Raw genomic sequence first — 26,384 nt, forward strand, 5'->3', positions numbered from 1 at the left:
TAACATCATTAACAAAACCATCTATTCCTTTTGTCTGAAGTGTTTCATCTCATGTGCCCATTTGTTTTGGATATATTAAAAACTGGAATAGATCCCCCTTTTTTTTCTTGGTCCTAAGGGACAGCTTTGATAACCAGAATTTCCGACAGATGCCAAAGAGCTTGTTTGAACATAATGATGTTCTGCTAGATTCTTGTACTTGAGTGAGGTCATGAACTTGTTTCTGGGGTGATGGGAGAAACTCCAGGGCATAGCCCTGTGAGGCTGACACCAGTGTCCATGCATCTGAGGTGGGCTTGTGGACAAAGTGAAGAACTCTATGAGCCCCTGAAGCCCAGCCTGACTGGTGTCAGGAAGCATGTGTCCTCCCATCTTTGGAACAGCTGCTACACCACTGGACTACCAACTCTGTTGCAAACATCCCAGGTGAGCAGCGGTGCATACAACAGGCACGCAAAACTGCCATGCCACCACATAGCTCCACTGGGAAGGGGTCAGCTGCATCACTTGGTTCTGCTTTTCCTCCCTCCCTCCCTCCCATGTATGCCTCTTGCTTCCATGTTGAGGTGAGGGGAGAAGTGAAAGAAAAGGAAAATTTCCTCTTAAAACTTGCAAGACATGACTGCAGAGCTCATGGAAGACTCTTTTGTACTTCTGATAAGCAGGATAGGGCTGGAGAACAAGGACATTCCTTTCTTTAGAAGAAAGAGCACTATGTGGAGACCACCTGCTCAATCAGGGCTTTACTAAATAAACCCTCAAATAATATTCTCAAAGACTAAACAAGTCAAAGTGTTCTCCAGGAGCCCTGGAAAAACTAGGGCAATCAATGGCGACTCAACTGAATCTGAACTTGAAGAAAGATTTTAGGCAGACTGACCAAAGGCAAACAGTTTCCATCCAGAATCATCTCTTCTTTATGTGCTTGTTCAGCCACTTTAATCCAGGAAGGCCGATACATCCCCATTTTTCTCTGAGACATTAAAGCGGATCACATATACCTCTACAGCTCTGGGATACAGTTATTAGTTCACTAGACCCAATGTCCAGAAAGTACTGAATTGTTGTGAACGTGCAAGATGCTTTTTGATGTTGTTAAAGCCATAAATGTGTCTCTCAAACTCCAGAGCATAATTGCAAGACTATTTTGTTTCCAGAACATGCTTCTGATCATAGACCCAGGACAGATGCATCAGGAAACTTATGATGAGTATTAGAGTACAGACCAGATTGGCATCATGTCATGAGACTTCCTGGCTCTCCTGAAGTAGCTAGAAGCTAAGGTGACCTGCTCCAAAGAGGAGCTCTAAAAACAGATTTTTTTTCTGTGCCATTTGGATCCTTTGGAATTCTTGGCTTGTTAACTTGCTTAGAGGGACAAAGTAATTAAGCAGAACTGCTTGGAAAGCATATTTCATTGAATGCCGTATGCAAATCCTGTGTCTTTTGTATCATTGAGAATATTGTCTGGTCATTGGCCCATTAACTTGATTCTAAGAAAGGTTTATTTGTCACTTTAGCGCGGAAGCCAGGCTCAACATCCCAGGCTCCCAGCCATGTTTCAATTTGCAATGACTGAAGATGCCATTGGCTTTGGCATCAAACTGGACTACACTGAAGAACAAATCAGATAGTCAGCAAGATCTTGTAGAGGCCAGCCTTCCTATGACTGGGCTTTGTGCAAGTGGTAAGCTCACTGGTTGTCAGGCACACCTGTTCTGGAAAACTTCGGGTACACACAAGAGGCTAGCTGTTTCGTTAGGACTGACAGTTCAGACTCAGATACTGAGATGATTGTTGAAATGGATCCAGTTCCATCTGCAGCCCAAGGCCCTACATACCCACCTGTGCCTGTTATGAAAGAGATCAGTTCAAGAGCAGCTGAGGGGGCCAGTCAACCCATCCATGGGAACAGAGAAGAGCAACAACATCTGGAGCAAGATGATTTAGAGATGGGTAGATGGAGAACTCCTGCCTCCTGAGAAGGTGGACCTGATGGTCCATCATCACAGTCCTCAGGTGGCCCAGTTGGGGTCTCTGAGAGAAGAGTGCAGGTATGCCTGGTTTCACAAAGCTCCTCCCACCAGAGACAGATGCAGAATGATTCATTCATAAGGAAAGCTTTGGATGAAGATTGCCAGAGAGGGTTCAACATTTTGCTTTGTGTATGCTCAAAGACTTGCTTGTAAAATAAAGTCATTTGTCAAAGAAGTGCTGGTGAGACTATTACTACTAGGAGGGAGAAGTACGGCTCACAGCACTGGTAAGCAGCACTGAAATTAGCAAAAGAGGCCTCTACAAGGTCCTAAAAGCTTCCAACACACCAGCCTCCTGGCCCTTGAACAAATGGGAAAGCACTGCTGCCTTTGGCCAGTGGGAATGTTGGAAGTCAGAAGTGCTCACATGGGCATCTACCAAATAACTAAATTTCCCCAGGCAGAGATTCTTACCCCTGTGGTTAGGCTAATCACCAAAGAATGATGGGATGGGCACCTCTGAGCATTTTGGGGAAGGCATGAAGAAACATTATACTGTTTTCTGGAGATGGGAGTTCTGCCTAGGCTAGGCCTCAGGGTCCTTGGTGACCAGGTCATGCTTTAGCTAGAAAGGTAATTTAGCTAATGTAGAAAGGTCGTTTGTGACATGGCACTGCCCACACTCAGTTGTTTGCCCTTGGTCCTCCCTTTTTGACAAGGAGAAGGGAGCCTTTGAATCAGTTGTCTAGTAGATTGAAGGAATACTATGGGTCTTATCTCTGGAGACCTTCAGATCTGGTCAACAAACAAACAGTTTTCTCTCACTCAGGGGTTGAGGAAACCAGGTTTAAGTCTTGACGTGAGAGGTGGGTGCTGGATATTTCTCTGGAGGAAAGAAGAGAACAGGAGGCAGCTCTAAACCCCTCAGCCCTCTGTTCAAAGAGGAGCTGCCACCTTTGCTGTTTCTTGTTCTGCCCATGCCATGGGAACTAGATTAGCAAATCTTACATTTCTTTTTTTGCCTCAGAACAATGGTAGAATCAAAACATCTCCCCTCTTGTTTTAGCCTTTTGAACATAAATGAGAACAACTGTGATGTCTGGGCTTTCTTCTAATCTTCCTATGTTGAAGAAGGGTGGGTGGAGGGAGTGTTCTTCCTATGTGGAAAAGGAAGACAGATTGTTCTCATGCTTCTGTGGAGTTACCTATTCCTTCATCTGGTGCATGAAAATCAGAGCTGCCTTTGCTGTGAAAATGGGGGCAGTACAGCATGTAGTTTGGTGGCTGGGTTATCTCCTATGCCAGCTTTTGCCTGGGGTCTGTGCTTTATGTCAACATGATCAAGCCCAGAGTTTGATGGATAGAAATTTCCCCTGTCACTGAGGATAGTAATGGCTGCTCTGAATAGGTTCCAGCCATCCCCAATATTGCAGCTTTTTCCTCTGGCTTTGCTGCCAAGTGCCAGAAGAACATTAGCAACTGGACCTATCCCCTATCTAACACGAAAGAAGATAAGGTCCAAGCTATGGACTGAAGTCATCACTGTGTCCTTGCCTTGAGTGGGAGCAAAAGCAACCTTTTATTCTATCATACACAGTTGGAAGGGGCCTAGAAGGTCCTCAGGTCTAACCCACCATTCAATGCAGTAATCAAGTCTCCCATTCAAATACTAACCAGGTCTGACCCTGCTTAGCTTCTGAGATCAGGCAGGATCAGGCACTTCAGACTATATGGAAGCTTCTTTTTCTTTTTAAATGTGGCTCTTTTCCAGGAGTTCTCCAAACCACTGCTACATATCACTGAGACAGAAGTAGTCTGGATGTAAGGGAATGCCTGCCCCTGGATGACATCATAAATGAAGAGAGGGCCCTGTCTGAATCCAAGAGAAAATGCCATTGTGCAGGCTTCCTTTCTGGCCACTAGGGGGAGAAACTGAGATTTAAAAAATAGCAAAGGTACAAAACTCAGCCTCATCTCTTGTGAATCACAGAAATGTGATGAGCTTGACTTGTAGGCAAGGCTGCGGTCTGTCAAAGGTGCACACACATTTATGGCTATTGTTCAGTATGGTTTTGGGACTGCTCAGGACACACCCAGTAGTCAAGATACACTTGGCCTAGCCCCATCTCTGCAGTCAGGCACTGAAGGCAGCTCAGCTTCAGGCTCTTCACGAAAGGTCACTTCCTGCCCCAGGCCTGGCCTTGACAGAGATCATGAATTTCTCCGGAGCCATCACACCGATTTGTTTGCTCGCCCCTCCCTCTCACTGCAGCAGCCTTCCTGCAGCTCCAAAATACAGCTGCAAAGTGAGCAGCCACATCAATAATTCAAATCCAGCCCCTAGCAGCTATCATGTTCCTTGCTGGATCACTGCTTCCTTTCATAGGTTACCCAGACACAGCAAAACATACAGGGGGTACTTCAGCAGCCAGAAGCAACCTGAGCAGCCTCTCGCACGGCCCTTCCTCCTGGGTATATTGCTTGTTCTCCCCACACTCCAAAGTTATTCATTAAAAAAAAAACCCAAAACCCATCACGTGACTTCAATTATGTGCTCTGTCAAGTCTGTCAATTTCTATCTGCCTATTTTGTACAGTTTATTCTGCTCCTATGATTTAGGTTTTCAAATAATGTTTTTGTTTTGGCAAGGGCTGGTGTATGTGTGAGACAGATATATGTGACAGTCCTCATTTCACAGAAGGAACTGATGTCAACCTACAGGGACATCTGTTTGTTCTTCAGGTGTTTGTAGATCCTGGAGGGTGAAAAATATACAGGACATGGCTGGCCTTCCTTTGTTTGCAACTCACAAGCAGGTTTTGCTGCTACTGTGCACTGAGCAAGAATCCCAACCTTCAAACACATTCCATGCTGCTTGGATTTTCTTAGTTTACCATTCATACTGATCAGAGAGGCAAAATTTAATGCTCACCCCCAAATCGTGTTTCCAGGCATGTTATCAACACAGTATATTATCCTTACAGAAGGCTTAGAATTCCTTAGAATTCCGGGCACCCAGAATTCGACCTTTAGAATATAAGAACTTTAAAAAAGCCAGGCTGGACCAGTCCAGCACTTCATACCCATGGTAGCAAACCAACTGCCCATTGGGTCCCTCGAGCAGGATGGGTGCAAGACCTCCACCTGCCAAGCTGCTCAGCACCTGGTATATGCAGGCAATGCCTCCTCTGGTAAGGGAGGTAGCCCACAGCCAAGGCTAGTAGCCACTGACAGCCTCCCCCTCATGAATCTGTCCAGTCCCTTTTTAAAGCCATCCAGATAGGTATCGATCACCACTTCCCATGCCAGCACATTCCATAGTTTTACTATACTTAGTGTAAAGAAGTACTTCCTTATATCTGTCCTAAACCAATCACCAGTCAGCTTCATAAGCTGACCCTGGGTTCTAGGGAGAAAAATCTCTTCTTCTCCACACCTTGCACTATTTTAAACACCTCTATCATGCCTCCCCTTCCTTGCCTTTTTTCTCAGCTAAGCAGTCCCAATTGTTGTAGCTACACCTGATAAGGGAATTGCTTCAGTCCCTTGATCATTTTCACTGCCCTTCTTTGTAGGACTCAATAATGTCATTTTTCGGCTAAGGTGGCTGGAACTGAATGCAGTAATCCTAGTGCAGCTCCACCAAAGATTTCTGTAAGGGGAGTAAGATCCAGGCAGGTCTATTTTCTATTCCATTCCTAATTATGCCCAGCATGGACTTTGCCTTTTTCACAGCAGCTGCACACTAGGCCAACATTTTCATCAAGCCGTCCACCACCACCTCAAGATCCTGTTCTCTCTTTAGTCCCTGCCAGCTGGATTCCATCACCTTATACTTGAAGTTGGGATTTTTTGCCCCAACATGCATTACTTTATATCTGCTTACATGGAACTGCATATGCCACACAGCTGAAACCTACAACCTCACATGGCCTTAATACTTCAGCCAGACCTCCTGCCCTGAACATACAGAGACACAAGGTTGGCAGGCGAAGGATGTCACAGTCCTTGCATCCACTTGGCCTGGGAATGCTAGATGCCATGACAGCCCTCTGATGAGTGTGGATGCATGGGGCCAAGGCATATACGTGTTCAACTCACTGGAGCACTTACCAAAGTGGAAGCTGCAGCCTGCTTGGACTCTTCGCTGAGGTGGCCTAGCATTTGCTCTACCTTGGCTAGCTCTTCCTGGCTGATGTAATCAGTGTCTGCAGAGAAAAGAGAGCAAAGATCACAGAAAAGGAATGGGTGGCACACATTCTAACACTGTGGTGCAGGAGGTGTGTTACACATTCATTTTCCTCCCCACCCTCCCACCCGCATGATTCAACTGGAGCTGCAGTGAAAGTGGTTGGCGACACACCACAGCCTAACATGACCGTCAATCAGTCACCTCTGATGAGACCAGACTGGGCTCGGCACTACTGTGTGCTGAGCTGATGATATAACGGTGTTGGGAGCGCATGCGTAGAGTTTTCACAAGCTGCTGGATAACAAAACGCATAGAAAAGCTTATACATGAATATCTGCTCAAGGCATATTGTAGCTACCACTTTTGACAGGACTGATTTATAGTTTCTTAAGGTTTATATCTTCATATGTGTAACTTTTAAGCTATTCAAGTTTTGAGAATTTTAAAGACGGTGCAACCAATCGCAAGACATGTGCATCCAATAGGATGGTGTAACTTGGTGTCCTGCAACAGAAGCGGGTTGGACCTGATGGCCTTCATGGTCCCTTGCAGCTCTACTATTCTATGATTCTAAGGCTGGAGAAAGGCTCTGGGGGGCCCCAGTGCTAGCAAGTTATAGTGGGCCCCCTACTCTACCCCCAACATTCACAGCATCTGTGTGTCTGCACATGGCACGCATGTGTGCATACACACACAGTGTCAGGGAAAGCCATTTCATGAACAAAATCGATGCAAAACATTTATTTATCACATAACTAAAAGACTGCTTCTTGCATATGAGCCTGCCTGCTTCTTCAGCTCTTCTGGAAAGGACCTTCTTTCTCGACTTCCACCTTCAGAGGAACATTTGGTAGTGACCCAAGAAAGGGTCCTTCTGCTGGTGGCTCCCAGACTGCGGAACTCCCTCCCAAGTGAGGCTCATTCTGTTCCCCCTCTGCTATCCTTCTGCTGGAGGCACAGGCAGCTTTATTCCAAAAAGCCTTGTGCCTATCTGTTGGATTGAATTCTGGGATTGTTCTTCATTGTAATCATTATGATTTTATTTTACTATATGGTGTATTGATTAAATTAATCTGAATGTCATTTTTGGTAGAAAGGTGAGTACATATAAAATAAAATAAACAAAACATCATAGTAGAAACTCATGCAAAGAAAAACAAATACTTCATCCATGGCAGAGAGCTCAAACACACATACAGGCTCCTATTTATCACATCCTCTTTTTCAGAGCATGCATGCACACATGGCAAACCCAGATACAAGCAGAAGCAGCTTCTCTTTTTTCACACTCCTGCTCCCTTGGTGGAGGATGAGACATATAGTGAGTCATCACCTCATTCACACACATAACTGGGATTGGCCTAACACTTTTGGTACCTGAGGAGGATCAGCAAATACCCCTAACTTCAGCCTAATATATTTCACAAGACTCATGTGAGGATAAAACTGGAGAGAGTTTATTTCCAGGAAGAAAAGTAGAATATAAACAGGAAAGAAACACTTAAATAAACAAAGAAATAGATTTACCACCTATCACAATGGACTGAAAAACTTTCTGCTTTTGTTTGCTTTGAGTTTATCTCCTACAATCATCAAGGTAATATACTTTTCTAGATCTAAAGAAAATTTCTATTAAAATATATTTGAAAATGAAATGTTAATTCTCTATCTACCACCTCACCTTTTGGGGTTGTTTTCTTTCTCCTATAGCAAGGGAGATGTTAAAGATTACTGTACATTGATATATTTCATGATATGAATTCCCTCCATCCCTTTTAATGTTTTTTTTTGTCTTTTTATCTGCCACAGCAGTAACCACAAAAAAAATTAAGTAAAACAAAAACAAAGATATACTCAAAATCGCAAATTGTCCTATACACTGTTATTAGCAGTTTAAAATAGGACTCCTTAGAACATAAAATGGTCAGCAATGCATTGCACTGGCTTCTTATTTTGTACACAGTATTATTTATAGGTATATGTAATAGAGACAAGATGCATCTACTATTCCATTTGGACATTTAACTCTTAGAGACCCTAGGAAGACAAGTAAATCTCAAGAATGACATCAACTCTTATTACTAGAACATCAAAATTTAGGGAAAATCATTGTACATTTCATTTGCTCCACTATTTTGATACCATGCATAATCAGTAGTTCAAAGGAAATGTGTTAACAAGGCAAATAGGTGCCACAAGGATGAATGGGCCTTTCTCCCAGGGAAAGGTGCATACCAGGGGTCTCAAACTCAACTTACCTGGGGGCCGCTGGAAGTAGAGTCTGGGTGAGGCTGGGCAGCATCAAGTATTCCACCACCGCGGTGGTGGGCCGCTCATCCCGCGTCGCTCCCAGAGGCCGGCCTGGGTGCCGCCGGCGCTTTGAAGGCCGCAGGGCCCTCCCCCGTGCCCCGCCCGGCCCAGCAATTGGCCCGCGGGCCACGCGTTTGAGACCCCTGGTGTATACTGTATAGGATTCTACACTTACAGCACAATCCTATCTATGTCTACTTAAGAAAAACGTCTATTTGTATTCAAGAAGATTTACTCACAAGTAAGTGTGCATCTATTAATTCCAGCTTAAATATTTACTTCCCTTGTCCCCTTTCCTGGAAGGCACAGAAAGAACTCACTGAATGAGTCGGAATGCTAAACATATTATTGAAGTTGCTGCTGTTCTCCCGCTGATAACTGCAAATGGGAGGGTGCCCGGCAGGTTGTTAAAGAGTAGCTGACAGGCACAGTGAGCAGAGGAACACCTCAAGAGGCAGACAGCCCACAATGAGCAAGTCGCCACCATTCAAATTCCACACAAGCACAGCATTTCTGGCCAGTGGCGGCAAAACTGAAGGGCCAGGGAAAAATCTCCACTGGTTATCAGTTGGGGAAGGAGGCAGTGTGTCAAAAGCTGGGGTTTCTCCTTTGTGTATTCAAAAAAGTTTTCCTTTGCAAAGCATCCTTTACTGACCAAAAAGCAAAACACCCGAATAAATCTCTGAGCATGCACAGAGCTGATTGTTGAATCCAATCTAGTAATCACCTCCAGGAGCTTTCCTTATGAGCACACCGGGGCCCCATCGCTTTGAGAGGGGCTTTCTGAAAGCAAGCACACTTCCTCTCTGTGAGCTGATCCCCCATGCTCTTCTGCTAGTAATGCATCATAGGGTCAAGAACTGTACTTGACTCATCTGAATCTTAGAAACTCTTCTATTCTAAATCCCCTCCTGCCAGCTGTACAACTTGGTTATTCCCGAAGATTGCCTGCCCACCTGGGGAATCTGGCCTTGAAATAAGCATCTCTCATTTCAGTGTCTTGGTTTGGCCCGCATTCCCAGGCACCCTCCAGTTCTGCTTCACATTCCGATTCCTCAGCGGTCCTTGAGAATGCATGCCCAAAGCAGCCATCTATCTCATTCCCAACGCAGTGGACCAGCCTTTCAAGATGGATTGGTTAAGGTGGAACAGCTCAGTGTGTAAGCAACATTCAGGCAGGGAAAAGGCCACAATCTATCTCCACTCTTAACAAATGTCCCTGGCTAAAACCCTTTCTTCCAGCCTAAGTTAGCTGAGTGGAACTTAATATTGGGTAGATATGTACAGAATTGCATTGTTACTAAAGTCTGTGCAAACGGTCTCTTAGTGTGGCCATGCACTCAAATTGCATTTCTTCCTGCAAAATAGCACACACCAGCAGACTAGATATTGCCAGTCTAAGCATGGAGCTGCCATACACTGCTCTGTTTTCCGCTCTTCTGCAGGAATATAGCAACAGTAGATTTTTTGGTGAGTTGTACATAATCCATGCTCAGCCACAGTGAAGCCCCTCCCCGACAATATGGATATAATTCATTTTGCATTGGCAGAGTGATTTTGCAAATATTTACAAATTCAGTAAAAATGCTTTTTTGGGGGCTACGATCAAGGTCTGCGCTAGGAAGGGTATGACCCTTTGTCACTGATGCAATCTGTTTTGAGCTGAATATGTGACTGCCCAATCATAGCCACACCAGAATTTTAGCTTTCTTAATTGTTTTCTGTGGGAAGTAATCAGTGTTCCAGCATGGCTCTTCTTATGTTCTAACCCCACTCACACAGCAGATGTGCACTCCCTTGATGTACACAGCTATACTGAGGGCTGCTCTAGGGTAGCATTCTCCAGTCTGCTTGAATCACTGGGATTAGATGCAGCCAAATATCAGTCAGAACTACCACAGCTTTTTCTTATGGGGTCCTGCCAGGAAGACAATTGGTCAGAGAAGGCTCCAGGTAATTTTGGCAATCCCCCCAATGGCTCAGCCTATGAAATAGCCTCTCCAAGTCAATCTAATATTTGCTGCAGCAGCAAATGAGTGCCTATGAGATAGCATATCAACTGCTGGGCCAGCTCAGTATCATCAAATGGTGGGGCTGCTGGCAGATGTATAATGTACGTTTTGGGAATTGGGCTATTAGAGAACGGTAGGAACTTCCCCTCTGCAGTACAGAAATAGGAGAGGATCACAAGCACTTTGCTGAAGGCTAGGGGAATTCACAGCCAGGTAATGGAGGCTAATTGTAGGAAAGGTTAGATTGGAGGTTTCGGAAAGGTTCATTCTAGAAAACAATTCAGGATGCCTAAGAACTAAGTTGCAACACATTACAAAAAGAAGAGAATTTGCCTGTGGTACTCTCTACAGCCTGCTCTTTTCCTTCTAGCACACATTTTCACACCATCATCAGGAAAATAAATCTTCAGTTGCCAGATAGGAAAGCCCCACTTAAGAAAGAACAGCTGATTCCTGTAGGGTCTCATAAGGCAGCAAATCACCCCAAGAACTGCCTAGTCTTCAATAGGCACAGCCTATTCAGTGCACCTTCTGTTGTTCAGCATTCCTAACAGCTCAGAAACTGCTGTTACATGGGACTCTAAAAAAGAAAAGCCATTCCAATATTATTTTTTTCATTTTTCTGACAGTAAGGTTCATCACAGACTTTCCAAAAATAATTTCTGTTGGGCATTTGCCCTCACCTGGTAAATGCCCAACAGTGAGCTTATAACTATTTGAACTGAGCAACAGTTGTTCTCTAGTACCATTTCTTGGGAAGGTAGCCTGAGCTTGGCAGAAATTCACAAGGGAGAAAGCAGAGATCATCTTTGAGCTACGATATAGTTTATCATATTGTCTAAATTGCCTTTTGCTGATACCTCAGTATTGTAAACACCCTAGAGGTTTATATGCTTGTATATATTCAACTGAAAGATAAAATCTAGAATGGCCCCAGGCAACACAGCCTTCAGCCAGTCTTTCATATCTGATGAAAGATGAATTGACAGGGTGGTCACAATTCAAAAAAGCTTAAGCAGAAGAGGCAAGGCTTTACTGCCTACTGCCAGATCTTCTCCATAGTTCTCAGTGGCTCAGTTCACACGTCACAATGCCAGTTTTTTGTTAATTATCCTCTGGATAAGTGTGAATGAGCAAGCACATGCTGCCTCCTGCCACCCAATTGCTAATGGGTATTCAACCCAGAGATGCTCCATTCCTAGGTTGCCTGGCATTGGGTGCAAACCAGCAACTCTGGACTGCTTGGAAGAGAAACATCCCAGAGTTGAAACCCAGCATCCCTGAATTATTTAGCCATTCCCAATAAAGCAGGAGACCTGAAATGGCAGAAGCCAGAAGGGTCACTCATTCTCACTTGTTCAGAGCAACCCAGGATTTAAAGTACAAAACAAAACCTGCACTGCTGTGATGTTTCAACCAGGCCATTCACTTGAGATGCGTCCCACCACCCCAATCTTGCAATGCCTCATTTCATCACCAGTTTCTAGAGGATATAAATAAAGCATGCACCATTCCTTTGGGATTTATGTTTCCTCTGTCCTAGTGCTCCAATTGCTTTCTTGCATCTCTGCAATCTTCAAGGGCATGGCAGAGCCAAGGACAAGAGCTTGCTTTTCTCTTCCTCCCTCCCTCTCACTTGCTTGATGGGCAAATATTATGTATTTCTAACACTGCCCTCTGTAACAAGAAGCTACCCTCTTTCCACAGAAAAACACTGCTTTTCTTGCCCTCTCCTCATCATATGGGGGTAATGGGGGTATTCAGACTGGCTTTAGCTCAAATATGTAACAGGATGTTTTGAAAATGTACAGTATCAAAGTGGGAGGGGGTTAAAACAACGGAACCTCCTGTAATAAAGCCAGTCTCCTTCCACTGCCTCAAACAAAATGCCAAAACTATCCATGTGGTTGGTGCAACTATTTCGAACCCTTCCCCCAGTCTCTGCATCATCTTGTCAAGAGCTTTGGCAGTGGGGTGATACAGAAATGTGATATTAAATAAATAAATAATCTTCAGGTATACAGGGAGGCAAGATCTAAAAGAGGGACAGGAGTATTCCCATTCCCAGGAAGAATGCGAAAGGTTCAAGAAACACAAAAGAAGAGCTGAAAGGTCTTTTCATTTAGGTTAGCTTTAAGAGGTGAAGTAAACTGGCACAAGCAATTTGGTGTAATTTCATATTTCAGCACATATTTTTTTCCTGAAGCATTTATTTGTGGTGGTATCCTCCCTTAAATCCTCAGAATGGGCTGTGTAATAAGGTTAGATGACAAAATGCAGTCTTTTGCTCCCTTGGAAACACATTCCATGCAAACAGCACAAAAATGAGAGGCTTGTTCCCATACACCAGTATGTGGTATTCTACATGATTGTGCCCTGTGACTGGATCCACACTGAAAGATAGGCAGTGTATCTTTGGAGGGCAGGAAAAGACAACCAAGAAAATAAGCTCATCAAGCTAGCATCAAAATGCTTCACTGGCAACTTCTAGGTTTTATAGCAGAGACACAGCGCCCTACAGCATTCTTCACACACATCCCTTTTCATCTTTTTTGTTTTGTTACAACCTGGAATTGAAACTCCTTTACTTGGCATTGCTACCACTTGATGTACAACAAGATACTCAACTGTGAACTGTGAATCAGCAACACATGTTTATTGTTGTAGTGACATGCCTAAACAGGCTCAGGTGCAACCCACTCTTTCCATTATGTACTTTAAGTAGTTGAATGGAGTCCACCTATATGCAATTCTGGTGTCTCATGCTCTCAGATTAAATACATGTATTTCTGGAAAGCCCTAGAATCTGTTGGAGAGCACAGCTAAACAGCATCATGAAGTCCAAGGAGCTATCAAAATAACTCCAGAATAAAGTGATATAGGAACACCAATCAAGTTTGGATTATTTAAAAACATTCCAAACTATAACCACTCCCCAAAGCACTGTTAAATGCATTAATATGAAGTGGAAAGAATATGGTTCAACTCTGACTTTGTGTAGAGAAGGCCATCTGCCAAACTTGGTGATTGTATAAGAGAGGCATTAGTCACAGAAACAACTAAGAGGCCAGTGGGAACTCTGAAGAAGCTGGAGAGATCTGCAGTGGAGATAGGAGAAACTGTCCATGAGACAAATATCACTCAGATGCGCCACAAAGCTAGGGTTTGTGGAAGAACCATGAAAAGAAAGCCATTTCTGAAACAAACTCAAATCAAAGCCCTCTTGGTGTTTGGAAAAGGCATGAAGGAGACACAGTAAACATGTGGAAAAAGCTTTTTTGATCTGATGAGACCAAAACTGAACTTTTTATCTTTGCTACAAAATGCTGTGTGTGGCAACAATGCTAATGTTGAGTATCTTGTGTACATCAAATGATAATAATGTCAATTAAATCTTCTGCAAGGCACTGCACCTGTGGCCATCTTACCATCTTTTCTACAGAGGACACATGAGTATTGCACAACAGGCAAACTGGGAAGAGACAAATAGCCATGCAGGAATAAACAGCCCATGGCATATGTAAGCACAACAAAAGGAGATACTTACAACTCTGCAGGGAGAAATGTTTCTTGTCAGCAGAAGGTGATGCCATTCCCAGTACTAAAGGCTCTGTGTGACCCAACAGGTACTGAATAGAACGGAGTTGAAAACAGGGATCTGCCAGCAGCACAGCTGTTGCCCGCTCAGCCCTGGAAAGACAGACAGACAGACAGACGCTCTTTTTAAATGCCTCACCTTGAAATGGGAGTGCATTCCATGGCTCTCAACATCCTTGTACACAATAAGTATGCTATATCAAAGCTAGGAGAAAGGCCATTCTTCTCTGACTTTTAAAACAATGAAGCCATCATTGGTTCCTCCCATTGCTCACTAGTGACCTAGTACAGCAACAAAAGGTCTGAGCATATGACCTGGGTCACACCCTAATAGTGGAGAATTATGGATTAATTAACCTATGTTTTGCATGGATGCACAGAGTGTATGAACCATTTCAATTTTAATACACTTCTTATGAACACTGTTCATAGGTTAATACGATTTTCAAATCCAGACATTCTGAATTGTTTATTAATCTATGGTTTTCTGTTGGATTGACTCTGGGTTAATTAAACTACAATTTGTCAGTGTGACATATGAACTGCCATGGCAATAGCAAAGGAAAAGAGACAAAAAGGCAGTAGTTCAGACATCCTGAATAGCCTTGTTGGGTCCTATATGCTGTCTGCTAAGGAATAGAGTCACTGGGGCAGTCTAATTTTTAAGTACATCCAGAACTCTCCCTTTAACCAAATGGTGTCCTCGGAGTTTAGTACATTTGAAAGGCTAATTTTAGCTATTTCCTTGGAGAATGATGACTCATAAAATTGGGAGCAAAAACATACAGTGAAGCCTAATAAGCAAAAACAATTCCAGCTGAATGAGTATGAATGAATCAGAGAACAAATATTCCAAATAAGGTATAGCATTCTGGCAAAGTAAACAGGTTCTAAAAAGTAGGGATAATATTCTTCAGATATTCAACTGATATCTGACTTAAGAGTGACAGGCAGCTGCTTAGAAGCTGGATTGGCTGGTAGACTGCATATGTTCTGCAAGCTCTTACTAGGGAATCCTGAACAGCAGCCCATAAAAATAAAAATGGAGGCAGGGAAAACAAACAGCAGAAAACCATCAAGGAAGGGGAAAATTTTGGCCATTTCAACATAGTTTGGCTCTGGGATTACTAACGCCTGCCTGGTGACAAACAAATTTAAAATGTTGAGCAGAATAGTACCAGTATGTGGGGTGCTACGCTTCCCCTGACCATCCCCCTGCTGCATATTAAATTGCCCCTTGCACCTCTCCTGAGGCTTTATGGGAATGAGAGAGGGGGAGGGATGTTGGCAGCCACCCCTTTCCCCAAGGAGTAATAGAATGAGCTGCTGCTGCGGAGAAGATTTGGTCCAAGTTACCCTGGAAATAGGAAGGGTTGCAGTAGAGGGTGAAATAGAGGTGACCAGAACAGGCTCATTGCTGGGGGCTGTGGGGGGGGGGAGACAATGCTGTTAGTGGTCTGGGGTGCAGTAACTGTAAGCAGCAGGGAGTGATGGGCCTGCTTAAACAGCAAAACATGGGGTGGGGGGCAGTGTTAGGCCTGGACAGTGAAGTCTGTCCCCCTGCTTTGCACTGCTCACCCCTCCCATCCCCAGAGTGACTGCTTCACAGAGCATGTCCAAGAGACATCTCAGCAAGAAGAAAGAGGCTGACTGTTCTGAAGGGGCAAAATAGTTACAAGTTGAACCCAAATGGCTTCAAGCTACGCCTTAGGGATTTAAAAAGTTCAGAAAACCCTGTCTGTGAGTCATATTTGTACATGCAATGCAGCGTCCAAAATCAGTGAGGAAAGAGAGAAGCTTAGTTCTTGGAATAAAAAGATGTGCAAGGAAGTCAACCATATATCCCACAAGTAAATAAATAACAAGCGATACATATATAAAGCAATATAGAAAAATTAACTGGCATGCATTCTGAACCTTGGTGCCCTTGCACAGGCTTACTAGTGGCCCCACTGGCCCTTAAGACAGTTGCCTAGCCTTGTAATAGCTCAAGTTCAATAAATGACTTGCCCTACTATTCCCTACAAAAGATTTGAAAATACCAGTCAGACAGTGCAATAAGCTGACTTCATTCATAATGGGGGTAGTCTGCTTAACAAAGGCCTACTACAGAGAAAGAGATGGTGAACACACCCTAAATTACAAGGTATTCAGCCTTCATCATTAGTATACCCAGAAATTCTAGACCATCTATTCAAGCTATTCAATGTTTAAGCTATTTAAGAATACAGTACTACAACAATTGTAGAACACTTAACCAGGAATTTATTCAAAGTGCTTGCTATTTCTTCATACCTTTTCTGTTCACAGAAGCTGAAATGAGACGAAGTGCAGCCTTAAAAGGTACACAGTAAGTGGAATAACCTGCCTCTCCCTTCACAATAATAAGGGACACTTACAACAGAAGCTACTTTTTCATCTGCTTTCACCATATCCTTCCTGCCCCCGAAACTCACTCTCTCATAGTCCCCAAGTGAAAACAAACCTTACTTCATCACAAAGCACTACAAGGGACGTTTCATCACTACACCCCAAATCCAGCAAGACAGGCAGCCTAATACAGCAAAGAGCTAAAGAGTTTCATTTTGGCAACAGGCTACTGTACTAAACAGACTTGCACAAAATTGTTAGAATAGCTCACAGCCAAACAAGAGTGAAAGGTTGAAATAAGGTGAAAACTCATATGGAGAATGTGTGATCTCAATATGAAGGTACAACCTTTTTCATGTATGCCTCTATGCATACAGGAAATACTTGGAGAGTACTAGTACTTCAAGGGCTTCTACTGCCCCTATGTTCACAACTGCTGTGACTCTGACATCTGCACACTGACTCAGATGTCTGCAAAGGGAGGCTAGGCTAGCACAGCTTTATGTGTACCCATGTTTCATGGGATCAGGTTCCTCCAATTGTGCACAGGTCCCATTTGTACAACCGTACCACTTACTTTTCAAATGTCCCAATAGACAAGGGAATGTTAGAGATGAGAGACATTATAGGCATCGGAGCAGGGCATCATCACATTCTGTCCCCTCTTGCCCCCCAAACTGATGACTAGTTTACACATGGAGGCACAAGTAAAGTGACCTCACTTAAAATGCTGAGCAGCCAGTGTGCCAGGGAAAGAATAAAATTAAGAAAAACGTGTTCCAGTGTCCAAATGTAGAAGCACAAGGCAAGATATTTCTCTGATCTTGCAGATTATGTGAGGTTCTCAATGAAAAATTATGAAGAAACATTCATGCAACATGCATCTTGTACAGAAATAAGAAAACATGAATGTTGAGGACTGGGGGTTCACCAGAAGGATCTGGTCCCTTCACAGATATGTGCATATTATATTTGATCTCCTGACTCAGCTGGGTGTTCTGAGACTGACTGAAAGCTAACACATGCCTAAAAGGGATTGCAGAATGCTGGCTGAAGCTTCCAACTTAACTGCTTATATAATCAAAATTTACTCTAGTTGGATGTTCCGTTTGTAAAGAGATTAGTCTACTAAAAACTTTTCCTTAGGTCATGCACTGATCAAAGATATGCCTGGGACAAGACAACATTAAACTGGACTGTTCTTTTGAAAGGAGTACTTCAGGGAGCTAAAGAAATGAGTATTACATACTCAAGTACTTTAATCAGCAAAAGGCATTTTTCAAGCTTCTTAGACAAAATATAGGTTGTTTCTTAATGGCAATTTGCTAATTATTAATCTTTCAGTTGAATGTTTTGTGCAAGATCATGCATGTAACTTTAATAAACAACCTTTTTCCTTGTCAACACTTTTCATGTCACTGAAAAAATACAAAGACACTCAGATACAATGGCAGAAATGAAAGGACCAGGAAAAATGGTCAAACCTATCACGATACTTCTCACAAATGGATTCAAAAAATCAGCTAGAAGCTCTTGCCTCCGCCCTCTAGAGCAGTCTTCCCCAGCTTGGTACCCTCCAGTTCAACTGCAACCCCTCTCCTGCTCCATCATCCACTAGCTACAGCTATTGCAGGGTTACAATTCAACACTCCTGGGGAGTGCTGAGTTCGGGAAGGCTGCTCTAGGGGCAGTGCAGTCGATTTCAGCCTGAAGGACAGATATGATGCTGGTGAATCCTGCTATGACAGAAAATAGCACTTTCACTTCTTGCAACAAGCCACCTGTCTCCCTACTGGGACACGGCCAATGCATCCTGCTTTTGCCAGGTTGCCACTGGGGACAACTGCTGTCTGGCACCTCATGCCTCCCAGTGAAAGAAGTCGAAGTCAACATTCAGAGATCTCTTCTTGAGTAGTTTGTCAAGGACAAAACTATCAAATATGCCAAGTGGTGCAGCAAACAATGGAGGGAGGCAGGGGGCTGAGCTGCTTCCCGAACTACATTACATTCCCACCTTTCAAGGCAAGGACAGCAGCTCCTACCTCTGACACATGACCATGGCGCTACCAAAAGACCACTCTCCTGAAGGCAAAGGAAAATTTTCCAGCAAAGCAGGGACAGCAATCAGAGTGCTTTAGACAGTTACCAGTAATCAAATCTTAAGAGACTTTTAAGTGTCTAGCAACCCAGGCAAGGCAATGGCCCACCTACACAGTGCTACTCAGTACAGCCATGCTACAGCAGATTAAGAGGAATATGGAACAGCCCCATAACTATGTCCTGAAAATAAGGGAATAAGCCAGTGCAGTGTGGGGAGCTACACTATGGGACTGGAGATCCAAGTTCTAATCTCCACTCAGCTGTGAAGCTCACTGGGTGAGTGGGCCAGTCATAGACTCTCAGTCTAACTTACTTCACAGCAGGGCTGTTGTGAGGGTAAAATGGATTGAAGAACCATGTAAGTCACCCTGGGTTCCTCACAAAAGGGGAAAAGGGTTGGGATATAAATGCAATGTAATCACAATCATACAGTCAGATTGAGCATTTCCAAAGGAGGATGTACATGCAAGTGACACCTGGGATAGTATTTACAGAAAGAGATTGTGCTTAGCTTCTCCAGGAGAGGGTCAAATGTGTGCAGGACTTGCATTCTTTACAGGAGAATTTACAAAAGGAACTTAGCTCTGTGAAGAATTACCTGTGGCACTTCTCTTGTGGCGTAAATTTATGCCTAAGAAACTATAGACATGTACCGAAACAGACCCCCATATATTTGTGCAAGTGAAGTAACCACAGCACTCTTGCTCAAGGCATATTGTTTGTTGAATTTCAGCTTTTCTGTTGAGGAATCTTGTATCATTCCAGAAGCCATTTGATGCTTTAATGGACTCACCATGTTTGCTAATAGGTTTTGTGCTGTTTTCTCCATTTGCTGTGACTGAAAGGCTCAATATAGCTTGAAAAATTGAAAAGAGGAAAGTCCAATTTAGACATGTTAGGCCTAATGGAATTACAACCCACAGATTTCTTCCTGGTGGCTAAAACAAAGTGAAATTAATTGAATTACTCTTACTGCACCATTTGCCACATAGCAGAGGCCTAGTTCTCACTAAGGTGGTAAACATGCATCCTGGCAGTATGATTTCAAAGTACCTTTGAGGGCTTACATAAAGGAATAATCCTCTGCACAAGGGAAGTGAGCTTATCAGGAAGAAAGCTAGAGTAGAGCTCGTCTTCCTGACATACTTTTTTATCATGTGCATAATTTCTTTTTTGTAGGGTGGGGTAATCAATGGTGTAAATCCACTTGCCCTCTGAAGCAGCATAGCCCAGAGTTAATTTGTTCTTTACTTTTCCTTGAGGAACAAATGCTTAAGGAAGCATAATGTTGGCAGCAGGTCTTAGCCCAACTATATTCATGCCCAATTGATTATGTTCAGTGGATAACAGAAGTTTCACAGGCCTAGCTAAGCCAGCCCTCGCATATTGTGCAATGGATGGATGAAAGCAACCTATCTTGCAAAACTTTGTTGCTGTGAAAAAACATGTTTAATTCATTTTGTGAAGAAACATGTTTAACACTGGCCCTCAGAAACAGTTTCATTTCCCTATAAAGTACATTTTAAGGTTAAAGAGGAGAAAGTAATTCAACTGGAGCTTGCTTTTGGGCATATTTCTCACAGGGGATGCATAGTGTTCTATTCTGCAATCACAGTTTAAGGAAAACATTGACAAACAGGGAAAGGACGAATCAATGAGAACACTAAAAGGTCTTAAAGACAATTAATACATGGGAAACTGAAAGATAATTGCTGGGTTTTGGCTACAAACAAAGAATGGGTGGGTAGAGAAGGAAATTATATTACATACATTAAAAAGGTTCTGACAGAGAATCTCTGGTCACCCTATTAACTAATGGCTGAACAAAAAGAACTTCAAATTATAGGAAAGCTGATATTTAAAGTAAACATCTGAGAATCTGTCCTAGCCATACCTTCATTTGACATTTTCATGGAAAGTCTCAACAATTATCTCCCAATGATATTCTGTAGACAGGGCAGACGTTTTCTCACTTTTTAAACTTAAGATTCTTTCATCTCAAGAATCCTCCCCACCCTTTGGGGAAAAAAAATATACATCAGTGATGCACAACTTTTTTGGTCCCAAGGACTGATGTGATGCTGGGTCACACAGACATGGACATACCCATACATATGCACACATATATGATCCTAATAAAGAAAACGCTATTCCTTCTGCTAGCCTCAACTGAGAAGGAAGAATTTGTAGGAGGATCTCTGAGGAAGATAGGCAACGGAAAGACATCTCTCCCTGCTTTCCTCTAGTGCTCCTCATACTGGCTGCTCTCTTGTTGCTGTTAGCAATTGGCAAGGACAGAGTGTGGACTCTGGAGGTGCTCCTGGACCCAGAGTTGTCCCTGCAACACCAGGTGGCATCCGTGGCCAGCCTCTTTTATCAACTATGGCTGACATATAAGCTGCATCCCTATCTGGACAGGCAGAACCTAGCAATGGTAATTCATACCCTGGTAACCTCACATTTGAACTACTGCATTGAGATCTACGTGGCTGCCCTTGAAAATGGTCCAAAAACATGAATTGGTACAAAACACAGCAGACCGCCTTCTGACAGGGATGGGCTGACACACACATATCAGCCCTGTTCTTTACCAACTGCATTGATTACCAACTGAAGTCCGGGTGCGCTTTAAAGGTGCTTACATTGACATATAAAGCCCTAAATGGCTTAGGGCCTGGGTAGCTAAAGGAACACCTCCCCCTGTATATACCTACCTAAATCCTATGATCATCTACAAAGGTCTTTCTCCATGAGCCACCTTTAAAAGAAGTAATTAAGGTGGCTGCAAGGGCAAGGGCCTTCTCAGCTGTGGCATCCCAACTATGGAACCAGTTTCCCAGGGAGGTGTGCCTGGCACTGACCCTTTATACATTTTAGTGCCAGGTTAAAACCTTTTTATTTTCCCAACATTTTAACTGCTGAATTGCTGATTCTGATTTTATACTTATTTTTATTCATATGATGATTGGCTACTGTGGATGAGTTGTTATTGTGCTGAATATTATTCTTGTTTAATTCTTTCTCAATTTACTTGAATTTTATGGGTATTGCGGATATGTTATGGCCTTATGTTTGATATGGTTTTAAATAACTGTACACTGTTCTGAGAGTGTCTACTATGGAACAGTATATAAAAAATAATCCAACACAGTTGGCAGCTAACAAAAGGCTTATGGTACTTATTTGGATCTAGTCAATTTATTGTACAGTTGCCACACCAGCTTTCAGACAGACAAATTGAGACTAAATTAGGAAAGTAGGCAGCAAAAGTGGTAAGGCACATAAACACAAACCCTCAAAATCCTTTCAGTGTTGTTTTTCATGTTTAGCAGTGAGTGCTGAAATGCTTCCTCTTTCCAAAAAAAAAAAAAAGCAGGGGAGGAGAGGAAGCAAACCCAGTTTTCCCTTTTCCCTCAAAGCCAAAACAAAACTTGGCCTTGCAATATTAACCTAATCCTAACTCTATGTTAATCTACCATAAAGGTAAAGGTTAAAGGTTTCCCCTTGACTTGAAGTCCAGTCATGCCTGAATCTAGGGGGCGGTGCTCATCTCCGTTTTCTAGCCGAGGGAGCCAGTGTTTATCGGCAGACAGTCTCCGTGGTCATGTGGCCGGCATGACTAAACACTGAAGTGCATGGAACGCTGTTACCTGCCCACCAAAGTGGTACCTTTTTATCTACTTGCATTTGCATACTTTCAAACTGCAAGGTTGGCAGGAGCTGGGATGGAGCAATGGAAACTCAACCTGTTGTGCAGATTTGAACCGGCGACCTTTCAATCAACCAGCCCAGCAGCACAGTGGTTTAAACCACTGTGCCACCTGCAGTCCCAATCTACCATACTCCTTAGTTATTTTAATTAAAATATCTCAAAACTAGTTAGAAATTTGAAAATGGGGGGGAGGAGGAGAAAACATTAGGTCTGAGGCAATTTTCATCTTCTAAACACTCTATGCACTCACCCATCCACCTCACTTACAAGTGTTAAAAATTGTGGGGGCAGGGATAGGGAAAATAATATTAATACTAACCCCCCCCCCCCATACACACACACACAGTTGTGTCTGTGGCTGTTAAGGACCACCAAATGGTCAAACTTAAATATTTTTTACCCTTTGAGCACTGTGTAGTAGCTAGATACACTATTTTGTTTGCAAAAGATGTTTTTAATATTTTTGCAGGATACTCCCAAATTCTGATGGGTGGTAGGAGGGGCACAAGGGAGCTGCAAGGCCTGCATGTTTCCTGCCTCTCTTTACAAAAGAGAAATTTGAAAATCATCTTAAAATCATCTCACCAGTCATCTCAAAAGATCACTTGGGGTTTTTTTCCTGCAAATCCTGAGCTGCCCCTTGTCTACCATGGGACTTTCTCAATATGTCATTTGCCCAATGACAGGGATATATTTGCCCAATGTATATATTGGATATTTATATCTAAATATATTGGATATTTATATTGGATATATTTGCCCAATATATAGCAGGAAAAAGTCCAGAGTCTTGCTTAAAAACAAAACAAAACAACTGGCCATGGTGATCTGAATGTAGGGGACTTGGAGGGCTTCTCTGCACAAGGAAATTTATTGTGTTCTCATGATGCTTTGCTCACAGAAGAGCTTCTCTTGAGTTTTGCAGGCTTTTTAGTGGGTTCTTTTAGAGTAAGAAAAGTCTGGTATTAAATTTTAAACTGCAACATACAAGAATGAAAGCCTGTAAGAAGTCACAAATTCGCTATAATGTTGTGCCATCTTGTGGAGGTTGGCTAATAGAATATATAGAAAGGCAAAGAAATGCAACCCCCTGGGGGACCCCCCTTTTCTTCCAGGAATGAAAACAAAAAATGCCTTGATAAAGCAGTGGGTTAAACCCCTCATTAATCAGCCCCTTTATCATGGGCCAGATCATCATCTGCAAATGAATAGACATGGCACCTTTTCTCCTCTGCAAGCATGGGGCCCTATTAAGATGGCCCACCCCAATGGATCTGGATGGTTTCCACAGGGCTCAGGGACAGCCATGTGCATGTGTGTGCCCTGTCTGATATGCCTGGTTCTCCTGCTGAAACCCTGCTCCGTCTGTGGAACACATGTAGTTAGCTCAATTACTCCCAAGTTCCCTGTCCAGAGCAGAGTCTTGTCTTGCCGCATGGTATTACCTAGAGCTGAGAGGACTGCAACAGAACAGGAGAAAGCTTGAATGCAGATGAAGAATAAATCCTAGTGGATGTAACTCAATACTTATGGTCTGCCTATGTCAGAGGCCCATGAGGGTGTCAAAGAAACATTATCTCTGTGCCTCTATTGAATCTTCTGTTTGTTGCCCAGTGAAGCTCTCAGGGTCGTCTGGAGCTTACTACATGCTGGCCCTAAGGATACAATGGATCCATCAGAAACCCACTGTGAAACATTTGCAAGACACTTCTAAAATAAAATGTTTTGCATTTGCTGAGACTCCAGTGTTACAGCAGATGAATCAAGTAAGTTATCCCAACCACAGCTCTGTCCAGTCTTTTTGGATGATTCTCAGTTGCTGCAGCTCAATGACTTAGCTTTAAAAGAGGATTGGACAAATTCATGGAGAAGAAGGCTATCAACGGCTATATGCTATCTCCAGTATCAGAGGCAGCATGCCTATGCACACCAGTTGCTAGGGAGCCTGGGGAGGAGGGTACTATTGCACTTGCTTGTGGAATCCTGTGGTCAGATACTTGGCCACTGTGTGAACTGACTGCTGGACTAGATGGATTCTTGGTCTGATCCAGCAGGGCTCTTGTTACACTCAGAAAAGGGTAACAGTTGTCTAAATACAGTAAGAAGTTGTTACCCAAGAGATAGGGCCCATGTTATTTAAGGGAAAGACACAGAGGAATACATCAGAGGGAAAGAAGGCAGAACTATTCAGCAAAATGGAGCTATACTGTATTTTGGACTGCACATTTAAAAGCAACTTTGCATAAGGAATCATCTGCAAACATCCCAGACTATCCCCTCTGTAGCTGGAAAGCGGAGGGTTAAGTGCCCATCACATTCAGCAGCTGCAGCAGCCAAATTAGTCATTTGTTGCCCTAATGGAAACCAATTACTCCGCTTTGATTTTCATTTCCCTCAAATAAAGTAGCCTGGATCTCAGTGGCTGCTCCTTCTGCCCCAGCAATTACTCTACAGACATAACTGGTCAACTTTCACACCTGCTTAAACAGTGCAGGGGTCAAAGGGTAAGTCAATGGCATGCAGCCTTTCTTTCCCTCACTGCCCATCTTGCAGAGCAAGATTAGCTTTCTACAGAGTCAGAATTACTAGATGAACCTAGGTAGCTCTGCCCGTCTTTGATTTATCATATCGATCAGAGATTGCTTGTTGCATTTTGACCCTTTTCTAGTCAGATAGTCTCACCAGACTACTGCCCTTGCCAATATGTCCTCCAGTTTAGATAGAACATGCTAAAGCCACAACACTGATCCTAACCTCAGAGAGCCATGGGGTACAGAAAGGCAGGAGCATACCAAAAATCCAAAAGTCTCAAGAAATTTCACGTATGCTAATGGAAATTAAGAGAGCCAAATCATGTAGTAAGCATCCAAACAACTAGATGTGGGTATACAATGTCAGAACAAAATGATCAAAAATTCTGCCATAATACTCGTAGCTGCCAAAAGACTGACACAGTAAGATCAGTTTTTGATTTAAGGTGGGATTCCTGATTTGATCAAGAAATCATGTTGCAAGTCTTGCTCCCCACTTTCTCCTTAGATGTACTAACCTGTGCCTGTCCTGCAACTTCTTTCTTTTGGCACATTTTAGATACGTGAATGTTTGCCAGTCCTGAAAGTTCTTTCTTTTGTGTGGTCTGTTTCAATCTGTCAGCCCTTTTTGTTTCACTCTCATGTGCCTCTGGCAAACTGCCTACATGATCACCCACCCTCCCCCAAACTGTGCCTGTAACTGATAGGCTATAAAAGCATCTTGTACAGCCTCCATCTTTGTAGTTGCTTTGGGAGCTACCTACATGCTGTGTGTATTTTTTTGTACGTCCAATATGTCTGAATAAACAGTAAATGTTATTTTGATTGTACACCCTCAGCATACCTACTCTCTCTGACTTTCTAGTCAACCACATGGATTAAAAAAGGTCCCTTGGTATAGCTACTTTGATCCACTTTCAAAATTCAACCACTTGTCCATGAGAATTTCCTCTTTCCCACCTTATCCAAAGCTCCCTGCACATACACATTCACGCTTCTTGGACAGAGATAACAGTACAGATAACAACTTAGGAAGATCATCCATACAACAAGCCAATAATCACCGCACCAGCACATAAAGAGAATTAAGGGGCAAGATGCATCCATAGCAAGGGTGGGGGAAGGGCTTCCTGCCAATACTTCTCAATTCTAGAACATTCAAAGCAAGGGTCCATGCAGGCAAGAATCTGTGTACGATGCACACACCAAGAAGGTGAAAGAACAAGATTTAAGAGGAAAAGAAGAGATAATTTTCCTGAATGCTAACATTATTGCTTTAGTCATGTTTCTTAGATGTAATAACCTTTTTAATGCTATTAAACTAAAAAATGAAGCAGGCCAATTACAATATTATTATGCATAACTATTTTAAAATAAAACCTGCAGCAACCTAAATCAGGATTTAAACACCTTGTGAGTTCCTCTGTTGGGAACCGGGTAGTGGTATGAACTCTAGTTCTTCTAACCCACAGAAGCACATTGCTAGGATAATGGTGTTCCATGATGCTCCTATACTGTATCAATGTGCCGAAGCAAGGGTAGCAGGGCTACAGGACTGGATCATGAGCTTGGTGATTCAGCATA

The 26,384-nt window shown here is 43.0% G+C and overlaps 1 protein-coding gene across 4 annotated transcripts in view; it reads right to left on the minus strand.

Annotated features, from left to right (window-relative positions):
• RNF123 (ring finger protein 123) overlaps positions 1–26,384 on the minus strand; it is a 116,671-nt gene that overhangs the window by 2,620 nt on the left and 87,667 nt on the right. For all 4 annotated transcript variants that reach the window (XM_044451498.1, XM_044451497.1, XM_044451500.1 and 1 more), the window contains exons 36-37: positions 14,038–14,180; positions 6,090–6,184 (exon numbers count right to left, since the gene is read on the minus strand). In XM_044451498.1, coding sequence (XP_044307433.1) covers positions 6,090–6,184; positions 14,038–14,180 — 238 coding nt within the window. The remainder of the gene's footprint in view (positions 1–6,089; positions 6,185–14,037; positions 14,181–26,384) is intronic.

This window comes from Varanus komodoensis, unplaced genomic scaffold (genome assembly GCF_004798865.1).
Source record: "Varanus komodoensis strain SLA01 unplaced genomic scaffold, ASM479886v1 scaffold6_2, whole genome shotgun sequence".
Classification (NCBI taxonomy): domain Eukaryota; kingdom Metazoa; phylum Chordata; class Lepidosauria; order Squamata; family Varanidae; genus Varanus; species Varanus komodoensis.